Genomic DNA, 15,466 nt, shown 5'->3' on the forward strand with positions numbered 1-15,466 from the left:
AAGTAGTATAACCTCTTATAAACCCATGCAAGATCACTCATTCCATCAATGTGAGACTCATTTTCAACACACATATATACTTTTGTACATATAGAATTGAGAAGACAACACAATTCCCATTACAGACTAAAAGTACTATGTATGCACATGCGCATGCCATCGAACATTATGCTTCTAAAGGTAGAGAAAAAGCTTATTTTTAGGGGAATGCTATTCACACTTTTTTTTTAACTTTTCACATTCTTGTTAATTTTTGTCTATTGATCTTTTTCAATTCATTCGATCCGACGGTAAGAAAATGAGAAAGGTGTGTGAGAAGTAAAAATAGGTGTGTGAATAGCACTAACCTATTTTTACTGTCATTGTCAACGTAAGATAAAACATTCAATTAGTCTTTAAGGTTTTTAGATCCCTCCATGGTGAATCAGCCAGACACTTTAGTATAAACTAGTAACTAGATAATTCAAACAGGATGACTAGATTTGTTTGTACTCGGAAGACTTGGATAATGCAACCAATTATCGCTGCCTTTACACACTGTGAATCTACGGGGACTATTGGTTTTAACATCTAGCAACATGTACTCTTGCTGAAATTTCTCCCTCCCATTTTTGAGTTAAATTTCCTGACAAATTAAATGCGCATATGTCTCGATGCATTAAACACTACAGGTTTTCGTGTTCAAGCAAAAGTACATGTCTAAAAATAATAAACAAAATAACAAGTGCTACTAGCAGAACGAGGATAACCATAATCTTCTGTCTATTGCCTCATGTACCTGCTTGTAGAGAAGAAACCATCTAATGATCTCATTGGTTGGACGGAGAAAAGGCAACGCCATGTGGTTTACGTGTTAACATATTGAGACCTTTCTTCCCTGTAAAATGATGTCACCAAGCAATTAAAATCTTTTAAGAGGACTACCGACATCATAATCCATCGAGAAGCAGCTATAACCTATAACATACATTTTTTATGGGAGGAAGGGGTACTTTTAGAATTCGTAATCATGTAATACTGAAAACGTTATATCTATCATAAAGTATATAACATCTGGCTGAACCAGAAGAAAATCGTGCGTAATCCATTCAACAAGTTATTATTGCCCCAATATTTTGGTTCACACTACAAAAAGCTAGCTTACACTTAATGGGAGACTTCTTTTTGAGGGTGATATAACTGTGCATAAAGTTCTTCATTGATTGTGATAGGCTTTCCATCCGAGCGTACGTCATTCTTGCTTACATAATCCTTTTCCTAGAGCATTTACTTGAACCTATATAGATTTACATAAAAGGAACAGGCTCCATTACCTTTTCCAGTTGGTTGGTGTGAGAGTTATCTACTGTAAGATTTGATAAGAAATGATCCTGGTGCCTGGTGCGCTGCAATCGAGTTGCATCCAATTAGCTGAAACATTAACATGATGACATTTAGATGAACAAAATATGCAGCTGTTCTGTGCATTGATGGATTATATACACACTATGTTACTTTCATCTCACTTGTCAAGTATTCAGTTTTACTCCACTTCCTCATCAGTGTCAGAAGAAAAACTTTCGTAGACAGTAAAGGTTACACCAGCTTTGACATACTCTTAGTGAATCCTTTAGATTGTAACTTTTCATTGACCAAAGAAAAAGATTGTAACTTTTCCATAAAGGAAGTGATTTTCGCATTTCCTTTTCTCCTATGCACCGTTTCCTTTTTTTCAGTCTTAAAATTAGATAAATTGAAGGAAAATTAGTGCATAAAAACAAGAAACTAAGAACATGAAAATCACTACTATTTTAATAATTTCACCAAACTACAGGAGAACTTTCAAGGTTCTTTTGGAAGACCATGCTTTCTCTTTTTAAAGCAAAACAAATCTGATTAAGCTGCCTAAGATTCGCATCATTAGTCAAATCACTTGGAGAACCCAGGCATATTAGGTAAAGATCCATAACAGAAAAATGTGGGAGTCTCTGGGAGACTTATTCTACTTTATGTCATCGGCAACATATTCCGTTAGTTAATTATTCAGTCTAACTTTTTCGCAATCTAAAAGCTTCGTCGCGTATTTAGTGCAGAAATTACTTTAATCATACTCTTAGCCCTTTCGCCTTTTAATACTAGCATAATTACCTCCTCAGTGCCCTTAGTGGAACCGCTATCATGTTCCCTCCAACAACTCTGAATTGTGCACCTTCTGTTTTTCTTCTTCCCTTTTGCCTGTTGCAGTTGACCATACTACTTTCCTTTTCTATTTTTTTTTTCGTTACGATGTCAGATTCAAAGGTTCTTGCGGAATTCAGGGTAAGTAAGAATGACATGCGTTCGGATGGTATTCGGATTAGAAACAAATGATAGATAACTAATAATTGATTTGATTCTTATCCGAGCGCATGTCATTCTTGTTCAACAAAAGTCCATATATGTCATCCTGATTAAACAATTCATCTGTTAGGGTTTGAATCGGCCGGTTCATATAACTCACACCGGATAAGACCCTTAACTCATTATCTTGCTAACTCTTCCGAAGTAGTCTTACTACTCTCCATTATACCATCATAATTAATCAAGGTAAATCTGGAAATTTACAAAATCACAGACGTATACCGGATGAACTGGAACCCTAAATCTATTTTGATCTTTACCCAAATATGAACTACTTTACATTGTTCATTATAATGATTAAAGTAATGTGAACTACTTTACATTGTTCATTACAGTAATGTGAACTACTTTGCATTGTTCGTTATAATCTTTTGAGCTCCCTGTCACTCTCAACCAACATGGAAGTATCAAAAAGAAAAGAGTAATCTTAGATAGAGCAATTTTTTAAACCAAATTTTATAAATCATATGACGTGGTTATTGATGATTGGATTATTATTTAAGTGTTGATTAACGTGTTTATTTCCTATATGTGGCATGTCATATGATTTGCATATTTGGTCTAAAAAGTTGATCTATCTAACATTATTCATTCAGTTACAATTAGGGGTGAGTTTGGTTTTATTCAAGGTTTTTTTTCAGGTCGTTTTTTTTTTTGGTTTTTTTTTTTCAATTTTTTTTATTTTATTTTATTTTAACCTAGGAATGGAGAGAAGAAGAAAAAAAAATCTAGAGAATAAGGCTTTCAACATATTTGGGCCTAAAGTTGGGTTACAAAGTAGACTAATGGTTGACTTGGAATTGGCTTAGAAAATGAAAACCCAACGTAAATAAATAAAAAATAGAGAAAATTAGAATTCCCTACGATTTTTTTATATCTTTTAGACTAAACATTTGTATCTTTTCGAAATTTGATTAAGAAGCTTTAACCAATAAACACCTCGGCATTTTTAGTTAATTTAAATTACATATCATTATGTATTTTTTGAAAGTAAAATAATGATTAATTTCTGAATTTATCCTCTAAGTTGTTGGATGTGTTTTTTTTTTTTTTCCTTATTTAGTGGGATATTAGTTATTAACTCTATTATCTCTTTTTCCAATTATATTCTTTCGATCAAAATAAATTGTTTTGTCCTACAAACGTTAAATATTCTCTCTTTTTTTTTTCAAAAGGTTTGTTTTTTATGGATTTTTTTTCCAAATCGTTAGTGATCCACAGTAATTTTTTCATATTTTTTTGTTAGACTATTTTTCTTTGCCTTTTTTTGTTACTTATAGTTGTTGACAAACTATTATTAGGTACAACATATTATGTATATATATTATTGCTGGGTACATTTGAATTTGAAAAAAAATGTTGATTGGTACGCTTATTTGCGGTTTTGGTACGTTTGATTTGGTATATATTGTTGATATTGGTACATTATTTTCAATTTTGGTATGTTCGATTTTGTACACATTATTTATTGGTACGTTTATACTGTTGTCAGTCCTATTTTTGGTACGTTTGATTTCGTTGGATTTAAAAATATTTTAAATCGTTTTGAAAATATGTATATATATATTAAATCATAGCTAATCATTGCTAAATTGTAGGAAGTATTGTGAAAATAAATTGTATTTAACTATGTTTTTTTTTTACAATTATCTCCAAAGAGGGAGAGAGTAATCAAAATGCTAGATTATAGGGAATTTTGGCGTGTGGTTTTAAGAAATATGGGGCAGTGGCAGGTTATGTAATTTTGGTGCCCAAAAAATATTAATTCTAATACATGTGGCACCAAAATTATGAGAAAAAAAGTTTAATCAAGTCTCTAAAAGGTATGGATGTTTAGTTTTAAAAATTCAAAATTGAGTCACCTATTTCAAAATGTCCCTAAAAAATATAAGTTATATCTTATTTGGTTTAGTTTGTTTTGATTCGGTTTTTGAACCACCAAAATCAAAGCCGAACCATAATTTTTTATTCGGTTTGTCTTTTTTTGTTTTTTTTGTTTCCGATCCATTTTTAATTTCGGTTTGATATTCGTTTTATTTTTTTTATTTTCATTTTTTCGAGTCCACCCCTAGTTATGATATCATTAACCTAGCTAAAACGATTGTTAGTTGCATAAGAACCCATAGACATGCCGTCTAGAGGGAGAAAATTTTCATTGTGACAGAAACACAAGTAGTACACCATATGTTTTAATAGAAGTGGTGAAAAATTTTATTTTTTAAGTTATTAACTTTTTAGCATACATAATTCACTATTTGTATAGTGATACGTTGTACCAGGCACATTAAAAAATCTCTCCCATGAATTAATGGGTAGAGGCTTCCGTTCCCCGTCATTTGCACACTCAAAGCCACATGAAAATAAATCCGCTACATTTAGGTCCACACAAGCCCATTTTGGTATCGAAATGTCTTGGGTGTAGGTGTCAGGTGACCCAAAAATAAAAGCATCCCAGTCAAACACACCTCGAACAAATCAACTTCGAGCCAGCCAAAGAAGGTCACATCCTTCTCTCTCATCGCTCCGTCAACTGCTTCTCTCCAAGCAGAGGAGCAAAAGCACTGTCGAGCTTCCAACAATGGAGGAGCTAGAAAGCGTCACCACCACCAGCCGGACCCAATCGGGCCAACCCGAATCCCAACCCCGAGCCCAGCTCCCCCACTACTGGGGCACCACACCAGAGCAAGAATACTACAATCTCCAGGGCATCAAATCCTCCAAATCCTTCTACGCCCCCCCCAGAGGCCTTAAGCTCTTCACCCGCCAATGGCTCCCCCTCCGCCGTCCACGTGGCATCATCTTCATGGTCCACGGGTACGGCAACGACATCAGCTGGACCTTCCAAGCCACCCCGATCTTCCTCGCCCAAAACGGTTTTGCCTGCTTCGCTCTCGACCTCGAGGGCCACGGTGGCTCCGACGGCCTCCGCGCCTTCGTCCCCGACGTTGGCCTCGTGGTCAACGACTGCCTCTCGTTTATCAATTTGGTCAAACACCAGGACCCCCAATTTCAGGGACTCCCCTGTTTCTTATACGGCGAGTCCATGGGCGGCGCGATTTGCCTCCTCATCCACTTCGCCGCCCCGGAGGCGTTCCAAGGCGCGATCTTGGCTGCCCCCATGTGTAAAATCTCGGATAAAGTAAAACCCAGATGGCCGATTCCGGAAATTCTGACATTCGTGGCGAGATACTTGCCGAGATTGGCGATCGTCCCGACCGCCGACCTGATGCGGAAGTCCGTTAAGGTGGAGGAGAAGAAGATCGTGGCGGATATGAATCCGTCGAGATACCGGGGGAAGCCGAGGCTGGGGACGGTGGTGGAACTGCTGAGAGTGACGCAGTACGTGAGCGAGAGATTGGGGGATGTGAATCTTCCGTTTATTGTGTTGCACGGCAGCGCGGATGTGGTGACGGACCCGGAGGTGAGCATGGCGTTGTATGCGGCGGCGAAGAGCGAGGATAAGACGTTGAAGATTTATGAGGGGATGATGCATTCGCTGCTGTTTGGCGAGACTGATGAGAATGTGGAGGTTGTGAGGGGAGATATCTTGGGTTGGTTGAATCATCGGTGCGGAGGAGGCGGCGGCGGCGGCGGCGAAAGAGATGAATGACGTGGGATTATTGCATTAATGCCTAATTGTTACTAATTATTGATTGAAATACTGAAATTATAGGTGAACATGTTTTACTCTCATGATTCTGCGTTTTTGTGTGTATTATTTGTTCTCTATGTTAATTAAGACACGTTCAGAGTTCGATTCTCAAGGTGCTCGGGACTCTCAGGGTTCGATTCCCACCGTTTCAAGTGATAATTCCTGCCCTTTCGAGTGAGGGAGAGTAGGATAATGAGTTAGGACACACGCACTCCGCCTAGTACTTCATTCCCACTCTTTTGAACGGTAGGAAGGGTAAGAAGTATAGTTATATCCCCTTGTAAATGAGGTTTTAGATTCGGCTCACTCAAGTCTCATATTCAACTCACTCAAAGGACGGGTTTGATACCTGATTATTATGCCGTCACTTCGGGTGACCTAGCCCCAAATCAATGCACCTAGAATAATCACTGTATCAAAAGACAAAAAAATCCCCAAGCCTGATCTCACTTCATCTCACATCTCAAATTGTCATTCACCATCAGCATTAATTAAGATTGATCACGAAATCAAATTTCTAAGAATATAAACCTTTGGATTAATCATCAAATTTCACCAACACGAAACAAGCAAATTTTACACCCAAACTTCTGTACTCTCTGCGAATTACAAATTAAAGAGACGAATCTTCACAGCTTTCATTGCTTTAGACTACCTACTCCACATCCTATACAATATGATAACGAACAACGAGGACGGGTAAAGAATAGAAATTGTTAAATGAATGATCATGTGATTCTATACAGACTATTAACATAATCTTCCAGTTGATAGCCCCATACGCTACTCCTTTTTAGATCTATTGTCAGATAGTCTTCGAGTATCAATCCCGCTGCTGCCAATGCCAAAAAAAATAACCTATCGACGATACCCTTTTGTGTGTTAGCAAACCAAAATCTCCTCGAACTATAAAAATCTCTCTCTAATCACATCATAAACAGGTACTTAAGATCCTCTACTGTCAGGCGAGTCTGTCCACCGCCCGTTTTATCCTCTCCAAATGCAGACGCAACCATCTCTCTCTTCTTTTGCTGTGGAAATCAACCGTATGTATCATAGTATCAGAATAGCAATGCACAGATGGTGTTATCAGTCTAACAGCGAGATATACAAGATAATGAAAAGCACTCAACCATTCTTGCTAGTCCCGATCCTGACATGGGAAAGGGATAATATGCCAGAAAGATCCTGACATGGGAAATGGATAATATGCAAGAAAGTTATTGTGACGATGGAAGGTTTCACTAAACAAGAGCCAGCGCATACATACCATCCAACAATGACGGGAATATTTATGTAAAAACTGCCCTACAGTGTTTAAAGTGCGAACTTGAACTGAAGTGATTAATTTTTTTATATTTTCAATCCTTTATTGTAGTGATTAAGAAAATTAAACTACAAACAAAAAGGAAAACTACAGACGAACTCAAGGACAGTACCTGAAGGGCTAAAATACGATCTTCGACGGTGTCTTTAACAGTCAAACGCAAAACTGTAACAGGACGGGTCTGCCCAATCCGATGAGCTCTATCAATTGCTTGATCTTCTGTGGTAGGATTCCACCAAAGGTCCAAAAGAAGAACATGACAAGCTGCAACCATGTTGAGACCAAGACTAGCTGCTTTCAAAGACATAATCATGACTGTCACCTACAAGAAACAGGGTCAAACTTCAGAACCATCGCAGACAAATGAAAATACCAACTAAAAAATTACCCTCAAAGATTTATAAATGAATTCAAGATACCCTATTATTTCCACAAACCTCTGGATGGGTGTTAAAATCCTTGACAGCTTTATCCCTAGCTGTTACTGACATTGTTCCATCGAGTCTTCTGTACTCAATGGAAGATGTTTTAAGACATGCTTCAAGCAAGTCCAGCATCCTTGTCCACTGTGAAAAGACTATTGCTTTCTCTCTAACTACCTTCTTTGAATTCTTAGAGCCCACCACCACATCCAATTTCTGACTCTTAGGAACGTCCTCAAGTGGTTCAACCACAGAAATATCGGAAGAATTTTCAGAACAGCTGGCATTTCGATCAACCCTGTCCTCTAAGCAACTATTTCCAGAAATGCAACCCTGTGGTTTACACATTGAGCACAGAACCTCAAGAGCAGCCTTAATCTTGGAAGAATTGTACGAGCGATCCTCGTAGACAGTCTCTACAGCATCAAAAACTTCAGAACCAATGCTCTCTGGATTAGTCTGGTCAGAAAGAGAACTGTTCAAAGTAGCTTTTGAAAACACTGCAGAAGCGTGGAGTTGAACTTTGCAATTCGTGTTTGGGCACTGGTTGTCATCACCGGTGAGATGTTCATTAATGCATTGGCTACAGAAGACATGACCACATTCGGAAACAACAGCATCTTCAGGCGGATCCTGAGTAAATAAAAACGGAGGTGTCAGCAGGACATTTCCCCCAAGGAACGGTCTAAATGTTCTATAAAATTTGATCAATATTAACTTTTTAGACCATCCCTAACCTTTTCTAAAAAATCAAAAGATTCCTAACTGTAATCACCACAAAAATTAAGAAATTTTTTTTTTAAAATAAACATAAGTTTTAATTTCTTTAACAGTTATACAAATTTTTCACCTCAAATTGCATTTATAAAGATACGAGAGCAGCATCAGATTTAAAATGCTCAGCATGGAAGGTCCTTCGGAAAAGAAAAGTATGCTCCACGAAAAAGTATATCACAATAACACGGTACCAACTATGTATTTTAATTTGGAAGATCAGTAAATGACATCCAACCATTTTAAAATACAACTATGAAAGAAAACAGATGTTGAACACTTACATTACAGATGCCGCATATCGCCAAAGAAGCTTCTAAGCAATTCAGAAGGGATTGTTGTTTATCAAGAGGAAGTTTCTTTGCCTTCTCAACTGAAGATCTCCATAAAGAATTTGAATCATACCGTCTAACAAGAAGAGGGTGATCACAAGCTTGTCGAAGACGCAAAAGCATCAACAAAATGTTAACATAATTTTGTTTGACAGTTCCTGCAGCTGCATATTCCTGACATGTGAAGCAAAGATATTTGAGAAAATGACCAAAAGGAATTAAACATGGATACTGCATGCTCTGAAAAACAAAAACACAAAAAACAAAAAAACAAAAAAAAACAAAAAAAAAAAAAAAAGCCAAAAGCATCCTTTCAAGAGGAAAAAGGGCACGTCAGAAAAATAAGAAAGCAAAACTGCTATGAACCCCAATATTAGCTTTGCTCTAAACCATACTTCAAACTGAGCACGTGAATCAGCCTCTAGCCTCGAGTAGAAATCTCGTTCTTCCTTCGAAAACTCCACCCTTTTCAATTCTATGGATTTAGGTGGTAAAGCAATAATAGGTTCTCCATCAAGAAGTGTGCCTACAGCAAGAAACTACCATCAGATGGAGATAATCAATGCTGATTAAATGGATGTCAACAACAAGAATTCCAGTGGAAACAAAATGATGAACACTTGGTTTTAATGTAAAAGCAAGTTCTGAAAGGAAATGCCTTGTGAATTCAATTCACATCACAGAACTTAAGCTTAATAAATAGTAAATATATACCAGCAAATAAGAGTGACTGGTAAGAGACAGTTCACTCGTGGCTAAAATCAACACATAACCAATGAATTTTACAAAGGCACCAAAAAAACAACCAAAGTAAAATTTTCAAACTAAGACTATTTTTATTCAAGGAGACACAATCAATGAGCAGAAACAATATATTTGGTCCCACCTTTTGTGCGGCGTAACATAATTGTCTTCAGGACAGCTTGAAGTTTTCTGTACCCTTTTGTTGGATTCCTATTAATTGGGACCTTAATTGTAGAGATAAATGACTTGTATACAGCATAAGGGTCATATTTGAGAAATCTGAAGTAGCTATAAAGGTCATCAATTGCATTCTGGATAGGAGTGCCTGATAAGCACCACCTACGTTTAGCGCGAAGACCCCAACATGCCCTAGCTACTTGAGTTCTATGATTCTTAATACTCTGAGCCTCATCCAGAACAACCCTAAACCATGCAACCTTAGCAAGAGGGCGAGCAACAGACTCAAGCACAGCATTTTCTAATCCCTTCTTGCCTTTTGAACCTTTATTTGCGGAAGTTTGAGGGTATTTCCTTTTCTTACCGGAAGGTGGACCATCATACTCGTCTCGGTTTCCTTTCTCCTCATCGTCGTCATCAACAAGAGGTTGCTTAGGAACCTCCATGCTGACAATCGAATATGTTGTGAGGACAACATCATGCTTAGCCAGCTCCAAAGGATCCCTTGTCCGGTTGCTTCCATGGTAAACTAGCACCGAGAGATTAGCTTTTTCAGTTACCTTATTCTGCAACTCCTCGGCCCATTGCCGGAGGACACTAGTGGGACAAACAACAAGTGTTCCAGCAGCGGGCCTTCCCTTTGCTTGTATCAGAGGTTTTATGCTCTCGTTTGGGGTTCCGTTTGAAATAACTTCATGGGCATCAGTATGTTGCTTCCTTCCACCAATCTCAAAATGCATATCATTATCATTGTCCAAATCCAGAGTTTCCAGCTTTTGCTTTTTTACATCTTGACAAGCTCCATATGAAGGCCTTTCCTTAAGTATAAGTGCAATTGTCGATATTGTCTTTCCCAATCCCTGAAAAATGAAGATCACATATACATAATTATATTAGGCACAAGTACTTGAAAGATGGAAGTGGTGATAGCTAATCAATACTGAATAGTATAAACCTGATCATCGGCAAGAATTCCTCCAGAACAGTGCAAACTAGCTGTCTCTTTCTGAACCATCCATGACAATGCAATTCTCTGCCCACGACATGAATTACATTAGATGGACCCTTTTCCATGCATTCACCACAGACACACATATATGCAAAGCAGGTGTCCAAAACAATTAGTCACTGGTTCAAATAAAACTAGACTAGGCACAATGCAGTGGACTCATTGGAAGGAACGAAAAACAAAACAAAACAAAACTAACAACTATTCCAAATAACAAGTTGCTTATGACTTTTTAGCAAAAATAAAAACAAATCATAACATTTAACTGGTATGCCAAAACACTTAACTAGCAGCTGAAATAATCCAACTTCTAATTTAAGCTAGAAGATTTTGATTCCGTAACAAGAACCATATGGTGAACCTCCACAAATTATTCAATAGAATATGTGAAACTGGAAACTTTCTTTCCTGTCTATTGAAATACAGTAGAATAACCCTTTAATTCACCTAGCATTAAGGCAAAAACTATTCAAGGCAAAATTGCCTTTTTATAGGTTGTTCATATTATATTTATCTAGAATAAAAGTCAAGAGAGGGTACAATTTAAAACCTGATGTCGTAACAGAGGAACTGCCAAAAGTCCATCTGGTGGAATAGCTTCTGACTTGGGCTGTGATAGGTCCTGCACACAAAATTTATCTCACAAGGTTTCAGATCTCAACTTCAGTGATGGGCATAAATTCTCACACTTTTTCTTACTAAAACAAAGAACCAAAACCATAAATAGGACATAATTCGGGCACACGATAGCATTTTGAAAAATATTTCCAAAAACTTGCCATCAAATTATGAATTCTAATGACCCATTTTGTAACATAAAGTTACTTGATCAGTTAACAATTTGACACAGAAAAAGTGATCCATCTTATGATATGAAGGCTGCTTAACAAATCAACAGTTTGACACAAAAAAAAGATCCATAATATAGCTACTTGATAAATCAACTATTGAATGCAGAAAAAGTGATTCAGCTTAGGGTACATTTAAAAGAAAGAAAGCAAATGTCTGATTCAATTAAAAGGGCCACAAGACCCATGACTGATATAGGCATTGTGGGAGGCATGAGATTTGAGACCAAATTGACAATATCATGCTCGTTCGCGGGGGGTGGGGGTGGGGGTGGGTGTAAATGGCAGTTTACTCTAATAACAAAAACAATAATAAGGTTAGAGCTAACCTGCAATGCTACTCGCAAAACCAATTGTTCATCTCGTGTCTTGAATCTCATGCCTCCCACTCCTCCGTAATGATCACTTGGCATCAATTGTTGTGAATTAACAACAGTATTTCCAAGTGCTGGAGACCGTTTCATGGGCGCAGCGTAATTAGTATTGCTAACCACTGAAGAGCGACTTGAGGGTGCAGGATGACTGATATGTTCAATAATACATACATCAACGTCATCTTCTGCAGCGGATTTGTCAGAGAAGTTACTATGAATTGATTCAGGGCTGACTTTCGAAGGATGCATGCTCTTAGAATGAGTGACTATATTCTTCATGTAACCCTGACTCTTGCATGAAGTGAATGACTGAGCACCTCGAGAATAGGCATTTGAATTCACAGATTGTCCATCAACAGGGGATGTGGAACTTCCATGCTTAATGTCTTGAGAATGACAAGCTCTCTCACATGCACCAATCGTGACTTCTTCATTATCTAATGAGTTACCAAGATTCTGTGTTGATATACCAAAACCAGACTGCTTGAAGTCTTTCTCAAAAAAGTGATCATCAGCACTAAAGGAAGACTGGGTACTGACAGCTTCATCCATGCCTCGAAAAGAATGACACACAACACTACTTGGAGCAACAAACTCATCATTCTTTTCATCCTTCACACCAATACTTTTCTTTTTGCTTGACATGTATGTCTGAGTAGAACTCAAAGGCTCAACTGATGCCTTATTGTCAACAGGAAAAGAGTCAGCATCGAATGAAGAATTTCCACTGATTGCTGACATACAATTACCATATCTCATATTCCACTCCTTTCCATCTAAAACATCAATCATTGACGGCTCAAAAACAGATCTACCAGTTATCAACTCCTGACCATTTAAATTCATCTTGCTAGTTGAGCATGAACTATCAGCTGGAAACTCCCCTGATTCATCCTTCACATTAGCCATCATTTCTTCATTACTCAGAAAATAATAACTGGTAGGACTATGATGCATTAAGACATCAGTGAAATATGTATTATCTAAGCTCATGCCACACATAGCAGTATAAGGGTCACGGTCACTGAAAACATCAGAATTTTGACAGAGAGTAGAGGATATTTCCATAGAAGTGCAGGAATTATTTTCAGATGGCCCTAAGGTTTCCATGGTATTTTGTCCCAAAGTGAAATAGGTTCTGGAACGTAAGCCCATGTTCTCGATATCGAGGCACTGCGAAGCATCTGCAATCAATCATCAGAAGACATAAATTTGTGCTTCCACCTCAAAATTTAAAAACAATACAAAACACATATGCAACGATCTACATCAATAACTTCAAAAGCCCAGAAAAAAAATGCAATTCTCTAGTCGATAGCCAATATGAAATATTAACATACATTCAGATTCAGCTTTCCCTGGTACATCAACTTGCCTCTGCAGGACATTCAGATCTCCGTGGTCCAAAACATGGTTGGCATGCCCTTCAGAAAAACTAGATGACATACCACATGGGTGTGAAACTGCAACCCTCTCTGTAAAGCAAGTCTCATCGCTTGGAACCAAGGAAAACCGGTCTTTAAGACTCGTAGAGTATGTATGCCCAAGAGAACCAGTGTTTGCTGATGGTTGCATTTCTTTGTAATCAAAATTCATTTCAAGGTTCCCTTCATAATCAAAAGAGCCATCAGGACCCCCTGCCCCAGAGTGCAAAGCTTCTGAGCTGTATGGATGATTCCACGCGCCTGGACCCATTAAATCAGTTTCTATTGGTGGTTCTTCTTTTACTGCTTGGGATCCTAAACAATCAACAGAGAAATAAGCAATCAGATGTGGTCAAACACATATGTTGCCAATATAGAATCATAGATGTTCCACAATACCACAACAATATAGAAGGTAACGATGCCCTACTACAAAACAAAGCTGAGAAAACTATGTCATATATGGGAGAAACAATAAAACATTAAAAAAGCTATAAAGTCAAAACAAAATACTAACCACTTAGGAGCTGAGCATAGGAAACTTCTTCAGCGTCCAATTGATTTTCCAATGACAATTCCTCTGGACAACTCTGCAGTTAATACTCAAAAGTTCAGCATTAAAGAAAAACGGTGGGGTTAATAAATAATAGAGCAAAACAAGAACACGAAAAAGGAAGACATCTGTAAGTCTTGTCTAAATTCCGCGTCAACAAAAAAGTGCTCAACGAAATGCTCGAAGGTCTAGTTAATTAAATGTAGCAATAAACAAGAACAAGAAAGGCATGTGTGAATTTATCTACAACAACAAAACGACGTGTGAATATGCTCATAAACCCCTTTGGTGCTTCCCCTTAGTAAACCCATTTCTACTAGTAATTTAAGCAGACAAAATCTTCGAAATTCGATCATTCTTATCCACAACACAACGATTTTTTTTCACTAGTAACCAGCTGAGATTAAGTGTTTCCACTAGAATTGCATGCAAATCCTTCAGCATGCACAAACACATACACGTACAGACTACAAGCTCAATCTCAAGTCGCACCCAATGGAATCGAAAACCCACTCCCGCAGGAATCCCAAAACCCCCACAAGATTGCCATATCTTTCACACCGCAGCCAAACATTGCAAAAAATCAAAGCTCCCAACACAAACTGCAAACAAGTTCAATCCTTTCCTATACAGTTGTAGTACCAAAAATTACCGTGGGTTCTTCATCGAGAAGGCGATAGAGCGTGTCGACATCTATGCACATCTCGTCGTCCTCGTCAAATTCCTCTCCTGCAAATCCATCGACGGCCGGTAACTCTCCCCAATTCGAGCAGTCCTCCGCCTTCAACATACTGTGAAACCCTAACCCCTAACCCTAGCTTGCTCGCACCTTAACGAAAAATCCCTAACCAGAACCAGAAGCAGTCAAATTACACTCGGAATTCCGAAACGAAAACCTGGATCCGAGCAATTGCAATCGCATTCTCAACGAAGCCGCCGAGAAAATCCAAAGAAATCGAGCGCGCAGAAAGAGAGAGAGAGAGAGAGAGAGGCGCGGCGTTTGGATCGTTGTCGATGTGAAGGCGTCTGAGAAAGTTCGCAAGGCGACTTTTGGTTTTATTACTTTTTTTATTTATTTATTTATTTTGCTTTTCGTCGACAAAGTCTCGCGCGGATCGTGAAGAATGCGGTGGCGCAGGTTTAGATTGGGTTTTGGGGATTTGGATTGGAGGGGTGCGCAGGTTAACGACTCGTTCCCTCTCCTTTTTTTTTTTTTTTTTTTTGGATTTCGTCGGACACTTGTTGGTTCGTAACTTCGTATACATATTTCGCCGTCGTTTGGTTTTCCTGCTTGAACTAGGAATTTGGGGGGATTTTAATTTATTTTTGGTAAATGATTTTGATTTGATTATTAACAGAGGTGACGATTTTTTTTTTTTTTTTATTTTTACAACGGGCATAAGCATAAAAGAAAAAGAAAGATTACATGAAAATTCAACATATCATGTGAT

The 15,466-nt window shown here is 37.9% G+C and overlaps 1 protein-coding gene and 1 pseudogene across 2 annotated transcripts; one reads left to right on the top strand and one right to left on the bottom strand.

Moving 5' to 3' along the window:
* The first annotated feature begins 4,822 nt into the window (after positions 1-4,822).
* On the top strand, positions 4,823-6,143 carry LOC137727730 (caffeoylshikimate esterase pseudogene; annotated as a pseudogene). The gene has a single exon (XR_015952256.1). The product of XR_015952256.1 is annotated as a caffeoylshikimate esterase pseudogene (transcript).
* Positions 6,144-6,545: 402 nt separating this feature from the next.
* LOC137727729 (helicase-like transcription factor CHR28) lies at positions 6,546-15,063 on the bottom strand. Its single transcript, XM_068466546.2, has 12 exons — positions 14,668-15,063; positions 13,980-14,052; positions 13,379-13,777; positions 11,994-13,222; positions 11,367-11,438; positions 10,763-10,840; positions 9,773-10,667; positions 9,282-9,412; positions 8,839-9,060; positions 7,796-8,413; positions 7,471-7,680; positions 6,546-7,062 (listed from the first exon to the last, which is right to left on the bottom strand). The coding sequence occupies exons 1-12, from the start codon at positions 14,803-14,805 to the stop codon at positions 6,958-6,960; spliced, it is 4,170 nt and encodes a 1,389-aa protein (XP_068322647.2). The 5' UTR covers positions 14,806-15,063; the 3' UTR covers positions 6,546-6,957.
* Between the last annotated feature and the right edge of the window lie 403 nt (positions 15,064-15,466).

The sequence above is a fragment of the Pyrus communis genome, chromosome 10, assembly GCF_041283825.1.
Source record: "Pyrus communis isolate YQ-2024b chromosome 10, ASM4128382v1, whole genome shotgun sequence".
Taxonomy (NCBI): Eukaryota; Viridiplantae; Streptophyta; class Magnoliopsida; order Rosales; family Rosaceae; genus Pyrus; species Pyrus communis.

Bases quoted from the DNA above. Each gene is read 5' to 3' on its own strand.
- LOC137727729 (XM_068466546.2), bottom strand. From the start codon at position 14,805: ATGTTGAAGGCGGAGGACTGCTCGAATTGGGGAGAGTTACCGGCCGTC. The intron at 9,413-9,772 runs GTGGGACCAAAT...TTCTTGCTGTAG, and splicing joins TATGTTACGCCGCACAAAAG to GCACACTTCTTGATGGAGAA. The intron at 9,061-9,281 runs GTATGGTTTAGA...TTCACATGTCAG, and splicing joins ATTCACGTGCTCAGTTTGAA to GAATATGCAGCTGCAGGAAC.